The 21,590-nt window shown below is 40.8% G+C and overlaps 2 protein-coding genes across 5 annotated transcripts in view; both read left to right on the plus strand.

Moving 5' to 3' along the window:
• LOC119499822 (trace amine-associated receptor 13c-like) overlaps nucleotides 1-21,590 on the plus strand; it is a 978,627-nt gene that overhangs the window by 609,527 nt on the left and 347,510 nt on the right. The gene's annotated exons all lie outside the window — the stretch shown is intronic.
• Nucleotides 1-21,590, plus strand: part of kalrna (kalirin RhoGEF kinase a) — a 160,995-nt gene that overhangs the window by 66,354 nt on the left and 73,051 nt on the right. For all 4 annotated transcript variants that reach the window (XM_037788995.1, XM_037788997.1, XM_037788996.1 and 1 more), the window contains exons 15-28: nucleotides 6,785-6,976; nucleotides 7,304-7,473; nucleotides 8,979-9,153; nucleotides 9,983-10,244; nucleotides 12,180-12,346; nucleotides 15,238-15,357; nucleotides 16,844-16,912; nucleotides 17,095-17,244; nucleotides 17,342-17,491; nucleotides 18,359-18,473; nucleotides 18,717-18,832; nucleotides 19,017-19,139; nucleotides 20,463-20,645; nucleotides 20,735-20,856. In XM_037788995.1, coding sequence (XP_037644923.1) covers nucleotides 6,785-6,976; nucleotides 7,304-7,473; nucleotides 8,979-9,153; nucleotides 9,983-10,244; nucleotides 12,180-12,346; nucleotides 15,238-15,357; nucleotides 16,844-16,912; nucleotides 17,095-17,244; nucleotides 17,342-17,491; nucleotides 18,359-18,473; nucleotides 18,717-18,832; nucleotides 19,017-19,139; nucleotides 20,463-20,645; nucleotides 20,735-20,856 — 2,114 coding nt within the window. The remainder of the gene's footprint in view (nucleotides 1-6,784; nucleotides 6,977-7,303; nucleotides 7,474-8,978; nucleotides 9,154-9,982; nucleotides 10,245-12,179; nucleotides 12,347-15,237; nucleotides 15,358-16,843; nucleotides 16,913-17,094; nucleotides 17,245-17,341; nucleotides 17,492-18,358; nucleotides 18,474-18,716; nucleotides 18,833-19,016; nucleotides 19,140-20,462; nucleotides 20,646-20,734; nucleotides 20,857-21,590) is intronic.

Here is a 21,590-nt window from a genome sequence, read left to right on the forward strand (position 1 = left end):
CAAAAAATTGAAGTAAGAAATCAACTGGGGAACTTTCATAATGATATATACCACCGACCAGCCATAACATTAGGACAGCACGGACTGGTCTGTGGCTACGCAGCCCCATACTCAACAAACTGCTCCTCACTGTGAGTTCTGACACCTTTCTATCGGAACCAGCATTACATTTTTCAGCAGTTTGAGCTCCAGTAGCTCTTCTATTGGATCTGACAACACGGGCCAGCCTTCGCTCCCCACGTGCATCAATGAGCCTCAGGTCTGACCCTGTCGCCGGTTCACCGGTTTTCCTTCCTTGGACCACTTTTGGTAGGTCCTGACCACTGCAGACCGGGAACATCCCACAACAGCTGCAGTTCTGGAGATGCTCTGACCCGGTCGTCTAGCCAGCACAATGTGGCCCTTGTCAAAGTCGCTCACATCCTTACGCTGGACCATTTTTTTCTGCTCCCAACACAAAGTTCAAAAAGTTCACTTGCTGCCTAATACATCCCCCCCACTGCCAGGTGCCATTGTAACAAGATAATCCATGTTATTCACTTCACTTATTAGTGGTCTTAATGTTATGGCTGATCGGTGTATTTCATATATATTTCAGCCTCTTGTGGCCGAAATGAGATTATCTGACAAAACCTTTTTTTTCTCCTCCTGTACAAAATTATTTAAATCACACTTAGAAAATGGATCACCAGATATATTTTTTCTAACTTGCCTCTCAGGGCTTCCGTACTCCGAGTTGGTCAGTACAAGTCCATGTCTGGGCTCTCATTTACAGTATCAACACAACAAAGAAGAAAGGATCCACTCCCACCAGGAAAATTTTGAAGTTAGGAGTTTGTTTTTATCAAATGTTTATTCGCTTGCCTTGCAAACATCTGTAAGTAATCTTCCTTGATTAATTCCAAATTTTCAAAACCACCATGCCTGGTGGCGGCAGGAAGCATGAAGACAAGCCTCTATACGTAACCATTTATGGTCACAAGCCTTTCCTGAAGGATCTGCAGAAGATGTTATCCATTCCAGTGCTACAGTCTATCATGTAAGAAACGCTGGAACCGGACTTTTGGTCATAAAGATGAAAACAAAACAAAGAAACATGTGGAAGCTCTCAGTGGAGATTTAAAAAAAAAAAAAAAAAATGTGAGTAAGAATGTGGCTTGTGTGCAAAGTCAGCGCCGCAATAGAAATGGTTTGAACATTTGCCATGGTAAAATCAAAATAGATAATATAGAACAAACACCAGTGATGCTTTTCTGTCCAATAATGATCAGTGAACGCAGGCAGTATTAATGCAGAGCGCTCGGCGTCTCTGAGCCTCAAGTTGAGCCCTTAAAGGGATAGTTTGGGTGTTTTGAAGTGGGGTTGTGTGAGGTACTTATCCCAGCCCGTTCTCATTCCCAGTGCGCCAAATACCGATGCTTTGTCACGGCCGTCGACGTTAGATACCGACGCTTAAGGCACCCTTTAGCGTCGGTATTGGATGGGTCCAACAAACACACGGCTTTCATCCAGGAGACCGTTGTCTCGTGCGTCACGTTACAATCAGCTGTGTGTTCATATCCCCTGTTCACAACGTTCAGTGTCAATTTCACTGTAAAAACATAGTTTTAAGCCCAACCATGTTGATTTTTCCTAAACTTAATTATAGTGGTTCAATTGCTTGAACCTAAGCAAGTGTTTTTGTTTACTTGACAATAATAAACACGTGTTTACTGCGACCGAAAAGTGACACCAAGGGGTCTGACAAAGCTTCAGTATGTGACGAGTTGGGATGAGAACATGTTGCTTGTCCATAATCAGTGTCTTACCTACAGTAGATGGCGGTCGGCACACCCCCAATTTGGAGAAACAGCATTAAGGAGACAGGAGTACCAGCACTGGAGCAAAGCAATACACTGCTGAGGACGGGGGCAACAGCAAAACGGATTTTACACCTATAAGAAAGGCTCACCTAAAAAAAAAATCAATGTCAGTTTAAGTGTACACTATATCTAGATTATTTTCATTGCTTTAACTTGCCATCAGACAGCCCTCTCTGACAGGGAACTGAAACCTTTATCTATGCTCTTTTCAAAGCCACCAGACTCCATTAACAAAAGCAGTAATTTTAGCTTGCAGAGCACGGGAGTTGCTGGTCTACCGCTGCATCGATCGTTTAGTTTGTTTGTCTTTTTGTATGACTTTGGGGTTTTAAATGATTAGTTTGGATTCACCAGTCACACAATAACAGAAACAAACTAACCGATCGAGGCAGCGGTAGACCAGCATCTCTCGTGTTCTAGGAGCTAAAATTATTGTTTTTGTTAATGGAGTCTGGTGGCTTTTGAGAGCATAGATAAAGGCTTGGGCTGCCTGACGGCAAGGTAAAGCGGTGAACTTGCTTTGCTCCCGTGCTGCTACTCCTGTCTGTTTCTCCATACTCCATCTACTGTAGGTAATACACTGAATATGGATATGTACCTCATACAACCCCATTTCAAAACACCCGAACTATCCCTTTAAGTTAAGCAACATTTGCTGTTCAGCACTATACGCCACAATGTCAGTTCGTCCTGCTTAAAGACACCGAGTTCACAGAAATACTGGTTCATATACAATAGAGGCCTTAAAGGGGCTTTGAAGTGGATTGGTTGTAGTAGAAGTATGTGATGTTCTTCTTTATTGAAGTTGTCAGTTGTCTGATTTGATTTGTTTTAATGTCAAGTACTCGTAAAGCAGATGTGTGTGTGTGTGTGTGTGTGTGTGTGTGTGTGTGTGTGTGTGTGTGTGTGTGTTTCAGAGCATTGCTTTAGAGACTAAATGTGATCAGGATCCTTAAATCCTTACTGTCTCTGCTGCTGTTAAATATGCCTGAACATACTGCCGGTCTGCATGGTGTCAAGTCCTATTTATCTCATTTCCTTCCTCATCTCATCATCCTGCCTTTGGTCTTCCTGTCATCTTTCTCTCCTGTTTTGCGGAGCTGACATTCCACCACCTATCCACGCTCGCCTCTCAGCCAATCAATTTATTTTCTCCGAGACGCTTTCTCAACAATTTGCACCATCTAAGTGCTTTCTAGTTCTTGGAAAATGTGCTTTATGACACCCGCTGCCGTCTCAGATCAAACAGTAAGACAGGTGTCTCATCAGAATTCATAGCAATTGATAAATCACTCGCTGCTTTGGTCGGTGGAGTTTCAGTAAATCCTATAAAGAGTATGAAGTTGTGTAATCTGATGTTTACATTCTGGATTAGGATTAACCTTCATAACCTGCTGGATCACTATTATTTGGGTCAGGCGCTCTCGCTTTCTTTCTCTCCTTTTTTTTCTCCCCCCATTAGCATTTTGATGCAGTCGGTGGTGTTTTGCTGTTAAAACTCTCCACTTAGCAATATACATAACATGAATACATTTAGTACATGTTTAAGATACATGCCGAGGGATGAATATATAAGCATGTTGACCCACATTACACTTTGACAGTCTCTCAAACATACAAACACAAAGACGTGCTCAGACTTATTTCATTATTGACAGATGAGTGTTTGATGAAGGTGTGTGTATGTAGTTGGGATGTGTGTTTAAATGTGAGTATTTATGTAACTTCTTGTTTATTTTTAGCTCTCCTGGTCTACATCAGATTAGAACCAAGCAAACATCAAACAGAAAGACTAAAAGAAAACCCAGAACTCATTTACTCTCATTAAAGCCTTCATCCTGCAGCTTCTTCTCACTGCCTTAAATCTTAATTTGTCCCGGGAGGGTTGACACTACCAACATCGGCAGGTTGATAGGGAGGTCAGGCTGATATATTCTGTCAGGATATTGAAACTTCTGGTTATTGTGGAGGGAAACATGTAGTATTGCTTTCAGTACGGAAAACGCCAGCGTGTTTGGAAATGTAATGAAAACTGAGAAGCCTGGCTGTTTGTTGTTGAAATGGTTTGTAAGGCATAGCCTGTCATTGCTTCGGCATTTGCACGATGTTATTATGTGGTGGCTAGATTTTTTTTATTAATTTATTTTACCAGGATATTACCGTTGAGATTTTAAATCTATTTTCCGAGGGAGTCCTGGCCAAGACAAAACGCAAATTACATCAAACAGTGAATTGGCAGTGTTCAGTAACAGGACGTGTACATTCAGTAGTCAAATAGTTCATAATCCTGTTTTTATAATCTTGCATGCTTATAAAATCCTCTAGTTTAAAATGTCTCTGTATTTCACACCAAGATGAGGGTGCAAAAACATAAATTTCATCAAACACGGTGCGGGTTCGAGGAATTACGTACATAATCAGGTTGTTCTCATACGCCGTTCGGAGCTATACCTACGAATGGATCGCTATCGGGGTGTAAAGACCATTTCAACCAATATAAATCGTAACACAGCGTGATACACTGAATCAAACATTTTCAAAGAAGATGAACTTGCATGCATATACAAAAAATCAATTGCTGTTAAAACTTCCTTGCACCAAAAGAAAAACAGCATTTGATTCTATAATAGAAAATTAACTTCACCATGAGATTCTGTTTTTCCAGATGGTTTAATTGTATGTTTATTTTTATTTCTTAGTTTGTTTGTTCAGTTTATTTACAAAATGTTGTCTTTATTCATTTACTACTGTTTCATTCATTCATTCATTCATGTCTTAAAAAGTCAGGTTAGGTCTTATACAGTATATTCAGGTGACAGGGATGATCCTGCTCTCCTGTCATCATCCTGCTATAATCCTCCCCTGAACCAAACCAGTCATGCAGTGAAGAGTAATAATCTCCTGTAAATTATAATCGTTATCTTCTGACTAATCCCTCTAAAATGTGAACTATCCAGACTGTAAGCTTTCTCCCAAACTCCTATTCTTAAATAATTGGGATCATGACGCTACATTTTTTTTCTCACTCTTGCAGCATCTCCCCTCCCCAACCAAAATGTCTCAGACATAATATATATTTCCTGAGGTGAAATATTCCAGTGATAATCTCTCATACTTACCAGAAGAGACCGACACTAATCCATTTTGTCCTCCTGATGAATGCTGAGAGCTTTAACACTCTGACAGGATTTAGTCCTTTTCTGGTGAAGATAGAGGTAGAAACAGGAAAACCCCACGCTGTCGATTTACAGGAACTGGAATTAACATTTTAATATAAAGCCATCCGACTGTGTGTATGTGTGTCTGATCCAGCGTTATCCTTGTACAGCAGATTAAATTAGGTCCGAAACACCACCAGAGACGTCGAGACGCCAACAAATAGCTATTATTAGAAAATCTTGCATTGTTTATAATGATGATGTAAATCTATCGAAACCCTGAGAAACCCAAGTGAGAAAAAATAAATTCTGGTGATGCATTATCTCCTGTGTTTATGGCTAAAGAACAGGTGGAAAAAGGTTAAGTTTTGCGAGTATTACTTTTTCTATATTACTTGTTTTCTGTGAATCCATGAAAACAGGTGTTTGTTGTTGTAATACTCTTTTCAGCCACTAGAGGCTGAGGTGCACCACCACCCCATGTTCTAAATAGGACTAAAAGCATTCATGTTTACTTCCAGGTGAGTTTTAATTTCTCCATGCACTGTAAACACAAGGTTCATTGTGTGTTGGCAAGTTATGTAAATCAAAACTCAACTAGAAGAGCAGCTAGAGAATAACAGGAAAGGGGGGAGAGAGAGAGAGAGAGGGGATGACACGCAGATCGCAATCGAACCCGGGCCGCTACCAAGGACTCAGCCTACATCGGGCACACGCTCTGCTGAGTGAACTAGAGGTCACCCCAGAATACTTTTAGTCCAATTTAGAACCACAGACTGTATACAAGTGGACATAGTCACTATGATGCCACCCATTGGTTTGTGAACTGCCTCGAGGTCGGCCTTTTGGCCGTTGCCATCCTGTTTTTTTGCAACCAGAAGTGACACGAGAGGGTGGAGCTAAGTACAACCGAACACTGAATAAGACATTAATAGGCTACCAAAATGTTACTATTAAATTTAATGAAGTGTAAACACACTGTGAAAGGGTTAAAGTTGTAAGACGAAAATACGGACAACTTCCAGACCGGACAACGCCGTGGTAGCGACCTGTCAATCACAAGGTAGCCCCGCCCTAAAGCATCCCCTGCTTTATGGTCTACCTGACTCTAAATGGGATCATAATTTACTAAATGAACATCATGCTGTATTGAAGAAGACTTGAAACTAGCGATTGAGGCCATAAACTCATGTTTACAATGTTTACTGAGGTAATAAATCAAGTGAGAAGTAGGCCTCCGAGTTGCCCCCTGTTTAGAACATGGGGTGGTGGTGCACTTCAGCCTCTTGTGGCCGATATGAGTAATCCAACAACAAAAGCTTAGAAAAATGATCCTGATGAAAAAGAAAAAAAAAAAAAATCACCTGCCTTTTTTAAAAAAAAAGTAACTTATAAAAACGATCCTGGCAAAACAGAGGAGACATCAGAGTTAGAACATGGATCACCAGACTTTCTTTTCTTCCCACTTGCCTCTCAGGGTCTTACATGAAAAGCTAATATGATCATGATGATGATGAAAAAAAGAATAATGAATGATGAAAACAGATCATAATGATGATGGTGACGATAAAGATAATAGCGGTGATGATAATGGTAAATAATTATAAATAAGATGACAGCAAACATGACAGTGATGATGATGATGAAACAGAAGAACTGTATTTCCCATGGCCATGATATAAGACTAAGCTAATATACATATTGATCATGTTGATGGTGTTACTGTTGATGATGATGAAGGTCCCCTCCTCCTCCCCCTCTCAGAATACATACACTAATGCAGACAAGCTGCTGGAGGCGGCGGAGCAGCTGGCTCAGACCGGAGAGTGCGACCCCGAGGAAATCTACAAGGCAGCCCGGCACCTGGAAGTCCGAATCCAGGACTTTGTCCGCCGGGTCGAACACAGGAAGCTGCTGCTCGACATGTCCGTCTCCTTCCACACACACACCAAGGAGGTGAGACACACACACACACACACACACACTGAAGAAGGAACACAGACGTCCTGCTGCTGCCTGGCAGTTCTGTCTGAATTAATTATTAATTGGTCATTAACCACAGAGACTCTGATATGTGATAAGTGTGTAATTGCAGGTTTGAGTCCCAACAGGACAAATAGTTTCCCCCGCTGCAATTAGTGGCACTGTAGTGTGTCATGTAGTTGTTAGTGTTATTTTCAGGATCCAGTATTTTCAGATACAACAAGTGATTTTCTGAAGTGAATTCTGTGCTGATGGTTTGATCACACATCTGCTAACCCACCCGTCCGTCTGCGTGTCCAGCTGTGGTCGTGGATGGAGGAGCTGCAGAAGCAGCTGTTGGACGAGGTGTGCTGCGACTCGGTGGATTCGGTTCAGACTCTGATCCAGCAGTTCCAGCAGCAGCAGACGGCCACGCTGGAGGCGACGCTCAACGTGATTAAAGAGGGAGAGGAATTAATACAGCAGCTCAGGTAATAATGAAAATCCATATAATTATTCACAACGGTGTGAGAGAGGCTCAGGTAGTGATATTAATATTTATAATGTTATTAATACAGCAGCTCAGGTAATAATATTCATACTTAAAACGTCATTAAAAAGTCAATTTCATACAGGCACTCAGGTAAGATTACGATTAATAATTACCATATTGACACCAATATATAATTGTTTTCTATCCATCCATCTCTATGTTTCTCCTCCTCTTCCTCCTATTTGTGTAAAGGGAAATAAAACAGTGCTAGTAGTGATGTAAAGTACTTCGATGTAACTCTAGTTGGCGTGTGACTGCTGATTGGTTCATACACAGATGTACTAGTTGATCCCCATTCTCTTTGAGATCGTCAAATTCAATTAAGAACTTTAGTATACTTTAGTTTGTCATGTTTTTTTCTGTATTTCATATAAATAATTTAAAAAATAAATAATGGTATTAATCATTTAAAATAAAATGCCTTTATCGATTTACTTTATCATGAGGGGAGATCATGCGCTTGGTCGTGTGTGCATGCGTCTGTCCGTCTGTCCACGGCTAATCTCGCATACTACTGGACCTATCAGCCTAATATTTTTGGTGCTCATTTATGACTGTATGCTCAAGGATTTCTTGTGTTTGTGGTGATTCACACTTTTTGAAAAAACTATTTTATTCACTGTTTTAATTGAGTCATTGACTTCTGACTCCTCGCTCCTCTTAACTGGCCGGTAGGGACCGCAGGTCATCAACATCTGCTTCAGTAGCAAAAGGCATTTTGGGCAATCGGCTAGACTAAAAACAAGTCTTACCTAGTCAGTTACAGGCCATATTTTGGTCTTTGTCGTGGCTCAAAAACTGACATCCATAGAAAAGTTTGATCTCATTTTGAACCGGAGCATCCGCAGATTAATTCCATACCCGATATGGTTTGATCCACTAAAGTTAGGCACAATACGCGATAAATAAATCCCTGTTTTTGTTATCTTATTATCTATTCACCTTCTTTGTTTGGAAGGGGAAAGGGAGACACACCTGACACGTTGCATTTCCTGTTACTACTTCATAATAAAAGTCGTGTTTCGCCAGGTAAATGCTTTTAATGTGAAGCTGCAACAGTAGGAAATGATTGATTTGCATTAGCAGGAACTTAATACAGCATTTCTTCTGGGAATGTCACCACAGATACCCAGTTCTAATACCGCAAATATATAAATATTGCAGTACTTTCAGTGGGCCATAGGCTCAATCACTGTTGTGTTGCCTCATTCAGCGATAGATAGTGACTTAACACATTTATTTTGATGGAGATCTTACTTTAAATATGAAAGTATCTTTAGATCATATCAAAATATGTACAGCATATTTGTGTACCTTGTTTCATTCAGAGTGCTTCTTCTACTCAAAACATCTTTGTGTTGTCAAAGTGGTCCCTCTAACACTGACGGAGGTCTTGTGTTCGGGCCTATGTGGTATAATGTCTCCTTCTGTCTCTTTCCACAGAGATGCAGCCATGTCGACCAATAAGACGCCTCACTGCAGTTCCATCGCACACATCCAGGGGGTGCTGCAGCAGCTGGACGAGGCCCAGGGCCAGATGGAAGAACTGTTCCACGAGCGCAAAATCAAGCTGGACATCTTCCTCCAGCTACGCATATTTGAGCAGTATACGATAGAGGTAAGAGAGCAAGTGTGTGTGTTAGTTCAGCGTTAAAGTGGACTCAGAGAGGTACTTGATTTTATTCTGTTAGATACTCTTCTTTTCAAAGTGCGCTGTGGAGTCAAGCAGAGCTCTGCTCCAGGTTCTCTGTTGTTGTCTGTCTGAGGGCCCGGACACACCACGCTGACCTCAAAGAAGTATCACTGACAAAAGCAGACTGATCAAACTTTTCATTGCCTCACATTGCTTCAGATCTTCTGTTACGTTCGTAGCACCGCTGAAGACTACAGCTGAAGCTCATGGCCAACATGCCTCTACCTTCTGCCCCTAGTCTTTACTCATATATCCAGAAAGATCACAGAAAGACAAGACAAAGTGAGTAAATATTAAGAGACTTTGTTCGTTGCAACTGGCACCGTAAAGTTAAAGGTGCAGTGTGTAGGATTTAGTGCCATCCAGTGGTGTGGTTGCAGATTGCAACCAACTGAGTACCCCGTATCCGCTCACTCCTCCCTCTCCAAGACTGCGGTAACGTGAGCCGCGTATAGCTTTGATTTTCAGCCTGTGGTCTTTTGCTTGGAGACAAAGAAAAGAAAAGCCAGAGGTGAGAAACATGTGTGAAATCACTAATTTGCTAAGCTGAGCAAAGAGAGCTCTCACCTCTCTCTGACTGCCTACAGTACACCGCTGATTCAACATTCCCAACTGGCCCAACAGCCTCTGATCAGAGCTAATTAGAGCCAATGTTGATAGACACTCCACAAAAAAACAACAACGGCACCCACTGGCTTCTGGCGCGTTGTGTCTCCACGTGTCTTCTGATCCCACATTTCTTCTGTTCCCGCAGGTCACGGCGGAGTTGGACGCCTGGAATGAGGATCTGTCTCGTCAGCTGAACGACACCGGCCGCTCGGGCTCCAGCAGTGGCAGCGGCAGCGGCGGGGGAAGCGGCGGCGGCACCTCCGCTAGCGGAGCAGAGGAAATCAGCCTGGCGGAGCAGCGGCTGAAACGACACGCAGAGAGGAAGGCGGCCATGAACAATATGACCTACGAAGTGATGCAGCAGGGTCAAGACCTGCACCAGTACATCATGGAGGTCCAGGCTTCAGGTAAAACACAAATAGTAGAGAGGTAGAGAGAGAGACAGAAGCAAAAGACAAGAGAAGTCCTGTTGCATGCTTTAGAATTAGCTCCCGGAGATAATTTCCCACCATACCCTTGTGTTTTGTTCCACACTGGAGTTCACACCTGGCATCATTATGTACCTAACGTGCTTCCCAAGTGACAGATTGTGAGCTGTTGCTGCACAGAAAAACACACACAGCCGTGCAGCCAGAGGAGAGGGTTTAAAACCTTAAATAACTGTGTTTGGGAGGTTTGCTGTGCTGGAGGAACACTACTACTGGGCACTCATATTCTCTGTCGCTGTCAGGGATACATTTGCATTCACACAGATGTGATCGTGTTGCCCCGCTGAGCCGGCTCACATCTGGATTTGCAGCTGTACAATGAGGGAGAGAGGGAGCCCCGATGCTTTGGCAGCACCATGAACTGTGGTGCCAAAGAAAAGCGTGTTGTGTGGAACAGGCAGAGAATTAGGTTAAAAAATCGTCACAGCACAATCCTCTTAGTGTTTGTGGAGGTCCCTGCCGCCTCAGTCACGCTGCCCCCCTGGAGTGATAAACCTCTCACCCACCACACACACACACACATACATACACACACACACGCACACACACACACACAAACACACACACACAAACACACACACTCTCTAGCAGCAGCCACTGGTGAAGCATGGCGTTTTAAGTTTACTGATTATACAGACTACAGAATATAGAGACACAATGTTTCAACTAATAAAACATCTGCAGCTCAAACATTAATACAATGTAATATTAATAAAGTAAAAAAAATCAGAAATCAGTAATATTATAATCTAAAAATATCAAATCAATATTGAATGAAACTAGAAAGCATAGAGGCATTAATTCAGTATATAACATCTTTTAAAACCGGATTTCTGAAAAGCTGCTTTGGAGACATTAATGACACTAACCTGTCAGAAATCCTCACCTTAAAGGAACACTATCAGTTACTTGCCCAGTGTTACCTTGAATTCATAAAGAAAACTTCTCGCATGCCTCCACGATAAAACAAGAATCAATCAACCAAGAATAAAAAAAAGGAGAAAAGACGTTGAAGTAAATGGTGGTAAAACTTTATCAAAACAACAATACACTATTCACTGAACAATTCACTAAAACATCACTATTTAAAACACTTCCACATAAACACATGCACAAGCCTGAGATTTTTAAGCCTGTTTTAACTGAGATGCATGTGTTTGGGAAGTAGTGAGCATACGACTGGATAAATGAGACTTGGATTATACTGCACAAGTTGTGTGAGAGTTTGTAAACGGATGTTTTGATATAGTTTTGCTGTTGTTAAACACGGCCCCCATTTACTTCAATTCATCAAGACTTTTCTCCGTTTTTGGATTCTCCATTCACCGTGGAGCCATGACAGAAAAACGAATTTTTCTTCAACAATTCAAGGTAACACGGCGTGAGGAATTAATATACAAATGGTTATTTTGTGGGTGAAGTATTCTTTTAAAATGCCTTCTACGGATATTTGTCATTTAATGTAATTCAATTTCCCACTTCCACCAATGGTAAAGAAGCAGGAGTGGTAAGTTTAGGAATTGCATTGAATTTATGAAATTAAAGGAACAGTTCAGTATTTATAAGAATATGTTTACTTTCTTTCTTTGCAAGAGTGAGATGAGAGAGTATATATCATTAATGCCCTTATGTCCAGTACACAGCTGGAGTCTGGACATGTTCAGCCTAGCTTAGCATTAAGGCTAGAACCACACAAAAAGTAATGTAAAAGTGATGGTTTGTCATTTTAGAGGGCGATGTGTTGGTGCTCTACACTGAGGAATGAGTGTTTACAGAGCTGCAGGAGAATTAGAGTTAATACGATAGAGATCATCCACAACATTCCCTCATCCTGTTTGTGTGTGTGTGTGTCAGGGATCGAGCTGACGGGGGAGAAGGACATGGACTTGGCCTCTCAGGTTCAGGAGCTGTTGGAGTTCCTCCATGAGAAGCAGCAGGAGGTGGAGCTCAACGCGCAACACACGCACGCGCGGCTGGAGCAGATCCTGCAGCTGCGCCACCTACAGGCCGAGGTCAAACAGGTAAACACAAACACCAGCTTCAGGCGCTGAGGAAACTGAAGCAATTCTCTAAAAACTCTCACTCACCGGGTGCCACTAAATACTTTGTTTTTCCGATTTTGCTTTGGAATCATTTGAATTTCTTCCAGAGAAATTTGAAAAGTTATTTCCTGCATTCATCTACAAAATATCCAAAACATTATTCTGATCCCGAGTTAGAGAAGATTAAAAAGTCCAAAAAAGGAAATAATATGGTGCTTTAATGGAGCAAGGTGGGCTGGCTTTAATTATTAGAAACAAAGGAAATAAACTGAAAATCTAATTTGGAATGACTCCTCCATGTTGGAGAAATGACAAAAACAACACACAGCTGTTCTTCCCGGCTAAAGTAAAGAAAATGTTTTGCATTTGTTTGTGAAGAAGCTACTGCAGATGTGAATATGAACATGCCGTGTGTTGAATCAGGAAGCACGCCGCTGCTGCAGATGGATACAGCTGAATAATTTATGAGGTTTATGGCAATGTGCTAATAACACGCACACGCACACACACACACACACACACACACACACACACACACACCTCTACTACTACAGCCTCACTCTTTTTTTATCTGTCCCTTAGATTCCTCCTTGTCATAGATCTGCTGCAAACACACACACACTTGCAGCCACAGTTCAGTAAAGTGCAGAATTTACGTACAATAACTGTGTGTAGATCAGGTGTATATTGTATGTCATGCATGGCGAAGATGCAAATAAAAGTAGGCAGGCACAGCGACTAAACATGAACTACGACTTGAATGCAGTCAGACATTTTTGTCATGAATTGAACTCAAATGTTGGAATTATGTTTTATACATTAGAGTTTTAAGGGGAGACACCCCAGGTGATTAGGGTAAAATAATGAACTCATAGATATCACCATGATACTTCCCCAGTTGATTACTTACATTCATTATTTTTTTGTATTACAAGTTTTCTGAAAATGTATGTTTTAATATGCAAATGAGGCATTATCTTATGAAATGTGTGCTAATTTGCATAAATTTACAGAACAGAAATCTGGACATTGGATAAAGCCAGGTTCAAAATTCGTATTTCATTTTGTCATCATGTCAGAGACAAAGGTTTTTACAGAGGGGATTTTTTATATATTGTTGTATCACAAAATCCAATCCAAAACTACTGTCAACAGCCATAAAAAAATCAATTTTTGTCATGTTTTCAGGAATAAAATGTTGTATAAGTCAGGCTTTGAATGATATATGAACAAACCCCTCTGTAAAAACCTTCAGATTATAGACAGGATTGAAACTGGACAGTTTGGTGGATGTAGGTGCTGCTGAAGTGGAGATTTCTGCCTCAGAGTTTGAGAAAAAAACTAATTTAGAGAAAGCGTTCTTTAAAGATATGGATTGTAAAATTCCATACATTAAGACACTACAGGTGAATAGAGTAAAACATTTTACGTAATAAATATCACCATGAAACTTCCCCAGTTGTTTACTGACATTAAGACAATTATTTTTTGTATTATAAGTTCTCTGAAATGTTATGTTTAAATATGTAAATGAGGTATTATCTAATGATAACTTTGGGTGAATTTAGGAGAGATCTACAGACGCAAATAGACAAAGTAGTAAAATAAACACCTAAATGTGTATTTCCGATGTTTTCTAGTCTGAAAGAAAACATGATATGGAAGTAAAATAGCCTCAAAATCTCAAAATTGATCACTGCATGAAAAAAAAATGTTTTGGGCTTGAGGGTCTCGATTTGAATTTGGTTTTGTTCAACTTTTTGAGAGAGTTTGTCTGCTCTTCTTCTTCTTGTGCTTATTTATCTCTGTGCTGCCATCTACTGCACATTAGTTAAACAACCATTCTAGGTCCTGTATCTTAGAGAAAGTTGATATTGCTTATGTCCAACTGTTGATCTGTCATGCACATTTCATCCACATCAGTCAGTCAGTATAGAACATGTATCCTCCAAGATTACCCCAAATTAGTGGTCTAGAAAAAAAAAGCATTTTCTGAAAACTTTGGACACTCTTCTTCCGAAAACTAAAATTCTTTCAAAAACTTTATAACACATTTATTGACACCTCCATTATGCTAGTAATGCTCTTTGTTACAGTGTATTTGTCCCGTTCTTCACATTATATTGTTTACATTTACTCACTCTTTACCTACTATAGTTTCTGTCTTAAACTTACTTTATTACAATGCTTTGTTGAATACTCGATTCTGATTGGTCAATCATGGCGTTCTAGGGTGTGGTATTTCTTTATAACAGACCGTTTCTATGTATAACAGTCCGTTGCTATGTATAACAGTCCGTTGCTATGTATAACAGACCGTTGCTATGTATAACAGTCCGTTGCTATGTATAACAGTCCGTTGCTATGTATAACAGTCTGTTGCTGTATAATAGTCCGTTGATATGTATAACAGAACGTTGCTATGTATAATAGACCATTGCTATGTATAATAGTCCGTTGCTATGTATAACAGAATGTTGCTATGTATAACTGACCGTTGCTATAGGCGCAGTTGTGATGTCGGACTCTGGTGGATCGTTTTTGTGTCAAAATTTAGATTTCTTAAGTAAGTAGCCGTGTAATAAGCGGGATAATGTACAGCTAGCGGGTCATTGTTGTGAAAAAAAACCCTTCAGGGCTCCGCGTCAGGGTTTATTTCACAACAATGACCGGTCGCTGTACATTATCCCTTATGTATGTACCTATTTTCAAGGTTTATGTGAGACGCTGTGTGGGAGATGTCCCTCCCACAGCATGCGCTCACATACAGTACGTATCCTCTAATGTTAAGATTTGCAGTCTTGCAATTTTTTAATGGCTTTGAATCTCTCTCTCTCTCTCTCTATCTCTCTCTCTGTCTCTCTCTCTAGGTGTTAGGTTGGATTCGTAATGGCGAGTCCATGTTGAACGCCAGCATGGTGAACGCCAGCTCCCTGTCTGAGGCCGAGCAGCTGCAGAGGGAACATGAGCAGTTCCAGATGGCCATAGAGGTACACTCTCTCACACACGTCCTAATTATTGCTGCTCAAAGCCGGGCTTACTGTACTTTAGTGATAATTATTCCAGTATGCATCGGTTTGAATAGGAGCAGATGAGAGTGCACACGCTGATTCACACACACACACACACACACACACACACACACACACACACACACACACACACACACTCACTCACTCTTTGTCATCTGTGATTGGACCGGGCTCTCCTCAATAATCATTTGATTCTGCATTGATTTTGAAGAGTAACAGATGCTAACACACACACACACGCACACACACGCATACACACTAGTGTGTGTGCGTGAACATGTGTGTGTGTGTGTGTGTGTGTGTGTGTGTACAGTATGTGTTACTCCGTGCGGTGCTTTAAATAGCTGACTCTTGAAGTGTGTTAGCACTCACAGGGGTAGAAGCCCCTTGGTCAGCACTGTACTACGCACCCACACACACACACACACACGTCATTTTGGCCCAGACCCAACATGTGCGTTCTGGCCTGGTTTCTGCTCCTGTGGAACTCTGATTGGTGTGTGTGTCTGTGTATGTGTGTGTGTGTGTGTGTGTGTGTGTGTTTCCTCAACATGAAGTATGGCCTGCATCCTCCATTAGACTGATGTAAATGGTAAATGGTCTTCTGACCACTCAAAGCGTTTTACACTACATGTCAGCATTCAGCTGAGGCTGCCATCAGGATCTAGTCTAAATACTCAATCACACACTGATGGCACAGCCTTCAGGAGCAATTTGGGGTTCAGCATCTTGTTCAAGGATACTTCGACATGTGGACTAGAGCAGACGGGGTTCGAACCCCTGATCTTTCGATTAGTGGACGACCCGCTATAATTTCTTGTACAGAAAATCTTGCCTGTATTTTAAGAGAAAACTGAGAATAGACAGGATCTGAAGCAAGCTTCCATTGTAATTAAGGTAACTGCACACGCTCTCTGGCTTCAACTTTAAGGGAAACATTGCCGATATTCAACCGGCTTTGTATCGTTGCAATGTGGGCAAATGAGCGATGTTAAGCTTCCCTCCGTGTTACTAGAGCTCCCCGCTCATTTAACGGCAAAGGTCTGCCAGATGATCTACCGGTGGTTGAGCGGTTAGCACCGGGCGCCGATAATATGGAGGGAAGCTGAACATCATTCATTTGCACATACCACCCACATTGCAGCGACACAAAGCCAGTTGAAAGTCGTCAAAGTTTCCTGTTAAAGGCGTGATGGTAGCTGGTTAGTGCAGACCTCTGCTGTCTGATAAACTCATGCACTAAGCATAAAAATTGGCAAATTTAAAAATTGGTGCACGAGTGCAAAAATAAGCAGTGACTCGCACATAAAAACATTCCTCCGCTGCGTTAATAGTGGCCAAAAACTCCACAGGGAACCTTTTCAAAGTTGAGTTGAACTAATGAGTCAGTGATTTTAATTGATAGTAATTATTTCTCCTCCTCCTCCTCCTCCTCTTCCTCCAGTCTCTCTTCCATGCTAACTCTCTCCAGAAGACTCATCAGAGTGCTCTGCAGGTCCAGCAAAAAGCCGAGGTAAATCCATGCTTTTTGCAACTCTTACTTTATTATTTACTGTAGTTGACTTGTAAGACTTACTCCATTATATATCTTGTGTTATCCTGAATACTGTATCTCTACATTCCTGCGTCCAGGAGATGTTGCGGTCTGTTTATCATGACCACGCATGACTCTCTGTCTCATTCCCTCTCTTCCAGATGATGCTGCAGGCAGGTCACTATGATCCAGAGGCGATCAGAGGCTGTGCTGAGAAAGTGGCCGTTCACTGGCAGCAGTTGATGCTGAAGATGGAGGACCGCCTGAAGCTCGTCAACGCCTCTGTGGCCTTTTACAAGACGTCCGAACAGGTACACATCAAACACACACACACACAGTGTCAGAGTTTGTGTTTTCTGGAAGCTTTGACTGCTGTTACGGTGTCACTGACTCGTTGCATTTGTCCAGGTGTGCAGTGTGTTAGAGAGCCTGGAGCAGGAGTATCGCCGGGATGAAGACTGGTGTGGCAGCCACGATAAACTGGGACTGTCGGCCGACTGCGAACACCTCCTACCTCTGATCAGTAAACACCTGGAGCAGAAAGAAGCCTTCCTCAAGGTGATTCATCTCTCGCTGGCTCACACATCAGAGAACAGGCTGCTGAAGCGCATACAAAATAAGAAGAAAATAAGGGAAACGTCAAATTCAGTAAAGGATGTTTTAGCCTTGACTTGAAGACACCGGGACATAACACAGAAGAATAAGGCAGAATAAAGTAGGGCATAAAAAAGGAAATGGCATTTTAAACAGAGCTGCAACAATTAGTCGACTAATCGAAAATAATCACCAACAATTTTAATAATCGATTAATCGTTATTAGTAACTTTTCATGCAAAAATGGCAGAAGATGCTGTTTTCAGCCTCTCAAATATGGAGATTTCCTGCTTTTCTTTGTTTTATATCATGCTAAACTGAATATCTTTGGGTTTTGGACCGACAAAACAAGACATTTAAAGACACCACCTTGGACTTTGAGAAACTGGGATGGACATTTTCCACTATTTTTGTGACATTTTATAGACCAAACGATTAATTGATTAATCTAGAATATAAACGGCAGATTAATTAATAATGAAAATAATCATTAGTTGCAGCCCTAATTTCAAACTATTTCTACGGCACCTATAAATTTAGATTACATTTCCAAATATCTTGGTTTTTACACCATTTTTTAAAATAAAATCTGCAAGTGATGACAATGTTTGAATGATAATTTTTCATACTAGCCTGAATAAACAGAAACAAACAAGCAAGAGTTTGTTTAAAATGCACATAACAGTTGTTAGGTGCACTGATGTTTTGCAGAAAAATGCTAATTTATCTGGTAGTATTTTATAAAGGGTAGCAAAGTCCTTAGGTGACGGAGAAGAGTGTGTCTGAATTGTGCGAGTTTGTCAGTATGAGCACCGTGTCCCTGTGCTTCAGGCGTGCACTCTGGCCCGGAGGAACGCTGAGGTGTTTCTGAAGTACATCCACAGGAACAATGTGAGCATACCTGGAGCCGCCGGTCACGCCAGAGGGCCCGAACAACAGGTCAAAGGTCAGTGCTGCCGACAATCTGAGAAAAAAAACATATTGAAAGCTCAAATATTTATGTAAATCTTTGTCTTGTACTGATTCTAACTGATAATAGTTAAGTTCAACAACACAGATAACATCAACTTACACACATATTCAATATGAGTTTGCAATCCTCATCAGTGAGCTGGGAGCACATGTTGGGATTAGGGAGGAAGTGCATGTTTTAATGTGATTTTTTTTTAATGTGTGTTTTTGTGTGCAGCCATTCTGAATGAGCTGCTGCAGAGAGAGAACAGAGTCCTTCACTTCTGGACGTTAAAGAAACGAAGGCTGGACCAGTGTCAGCAGTACTTGGTATTTGAACGCAGTGCCAAACAGGTCAGTGTGTGTTGTGTGTTTTAGTGAAACAAAAAAAAAAGAAAGAATTCTGGCTGGATTTTGGCTTTGGGGAAATGTGCAGCACTAAAGGCACATCTGGTTTATTTTATCAGGGAGTGAGTTTACTGAGAAACTTTATCTGTTGTATGTGTGTGTGTGTGTGTGTGTGTGTGTGTGTGTGCAGGCGTTGGATTGGATCCAGGAGTCAGGTGAAGTTTACCTGGCCACACACACGTCACCTGGTGACAGCAGCGAGGAAACGCAGCAGCTCCTCAACGACTACCATCACTTCAGACTTAGTGCCAAGGTACACCGTCTGTGTGTTTGTGTGTGTGTGTTTGTAAAGATCCGCTACTGGCAGTTTTATTGAGCCTCAAAGGAACTGCTGGGAACATCAAGCCGGTAGACGTCATATATAAAAACTGTATCTCCTTGTACATCCTCATTATTACTGACACTCCTACGCTCCTGTAAACTTTGATTTATACTTGTGGAGCTTTTATATCTATATACGCATTTACAGATTTATGTACGCATGTACATATCTGTCTACACATATAGATTTATGTATGCATTTACAGAGTTATGTACTCATATACAGATTTGTTACGGATTTACAGATTTGTTACGGATTTACAGATTTATGTACACATGTACATATCTGTCTACACATGGAGATTTATGTATACATTTACAGAGTTATGTACTCATATACAGATTTGTTACGGATTTACAGATTTGTTACGGATTTACAGATTTATGTACGCATGTACAGATTTCTGTACGCATTTACAGATTTATGTACGCATTTACAGATTTACTATACACATTTACAAATGTATGTACACATTCACAGATTTATGTACGCATTTACAGATTTATGTACTCATGTACAGATTTGTTACACATTTACAAATTTATGTACACATTTACAGATGTATTATACACATTTACAGATTTATGTACGCATTTACAGATTTACTATACACATTTACAAATTTATGTACGCATGTACAGATTTGTTACATGTTTATAGATTTAGGTACACATTTTCAGATTTTTGGATGCATTAACTGATTTGTTTCACATTTACAAGTTTATGTGCGCCTTTTCAGATTTGTTACACATTTACTGATTGATGTACGTATTAACAGATTTATTTACACATTTACAGATTTGTTACATATTTGCAAATCTCGCAAATCTGATATAGATTTGGCAATTTTTTTACACATTTACATCATTACAACATTATGCACGTGGGATTCTGAATACACATTTGCAGATTCCTTTACACATTTACAAATGTCAGTACACATTTATTTAACGTTATTTTGCACATTTACAAACCTGATTACTCACACAGATTGAGATACAGATATACAACTATCCACACACATTTGCAATTAATTTTGCTACAATAATGTCCCCTTAACTCTAATCAGAGTTTTATCTGAGATAAATTGTTTTGTTTTCAATCATTCAACATTCAATTCAATCTAAGTATAAAATATACAGGTAACAATACAGTATATCACCCTCTGTAAGGAATAGCAAAGTGACATGTAGAGACACATAACATCAGTGACTCCTCCAGTATGTAATCTGTGTGTTTATGTACTTCCCGCAGCAAACCAAGGAGAAAGTGAAGCTGCTGATCCAGTTGGCGGACAACCTGGTGGAGAAAGGCCATGCTCACGTGTCGGAGCTGAAGCGCTGGGTCAGCACGGTGGACCGCCGATACCGCGACTTCTCCCTACGCATGGGCAAATACCAGGAGAGCCTAGAAAGGAGCCTGGGGGTCAACTCAGAGGTGAAAACACACACACACACATTAGACTCTTTGTTTTCCATTTTTGTTTCAGATTATTGACAACAATCCATTTATGTTCCTCTATGCAGGACAATAAAGACTTGGAGTTGGACACTATCCCCGCCAGCCTGACGGACGACCCCGAGGTCAAACTGCGTGACCCTAACCATGAGGTCAATGAGGAGAAGAGGAAGTCCGCCAGGAAGAAAGAGTGAGTACAGAAATGAAGGCGGGAAGACACAGAGAGAGAGAGAGAGAGAGAGAGAGAGAGAGAACAAGTCTGTACACATTGCTGCTTCCTAAATAGAAAACCTAAATTTGTCCCAAATGTCCTGAACCAATTTGGAGGATTCAGACAGGTCTTTCGTTGGTTAACAGCTTATATGCAAAAATGTGATTAATCGCACGATTGACCATAGTTACATTTTCCATCGATTAATCACACATTTTTATCTGTTCAAAATGTACCTTAAAGGGAGATTTGTCAAGTATTTAATACTTTTATCAACATGGGAGTAGGCAAATATGCTGCTTTATACAAATGTATGTATATATTTACTATTGGAAATCCATTAACAACACAAAATAATGACATATATTGTCCAGAAACCCTCACAGGTACTGCATTCAGCATAACAAATATGCTAAATCAAATCACAACATGGCAAACTGCAGCCCAACAGGCAACAACAGCTGTCAGTGTGTCAGTGTGCTGACTTGACTATGACTTGCCCCAAACTGCATGTGATTATCATAAAGTGGGCATGTCTGTAAAGGGGAGGCTCGTGGGTACTCATAGAACCCATTTACATTCACTGATCTGGAGGTCAGAGGTCAAGGGACCCCTTTGAAAATTGCCATGACAGTTTTTCCTCACCAAAATGTATCTCAAGTTTGAAGCGTTATTTAGCCTCCTTTCCGACAAGCTAGCATGACGTTATTGCA

This window comes from Sebastes umbrosus, chromosome 13 (genome assembly GCF_015220745.1).
Source record: "Sebastes umbrosus isolate fSebUmb1 chromosome 13, fSebUmb1.pri, whole genome shotgun sequence".
Lineage (NCBI taxonomy): Eukaryota > Metazoa > Chordata > Actinopteri > Perciformes > Sebastidae > Sebastes > Sebastes umbrosus.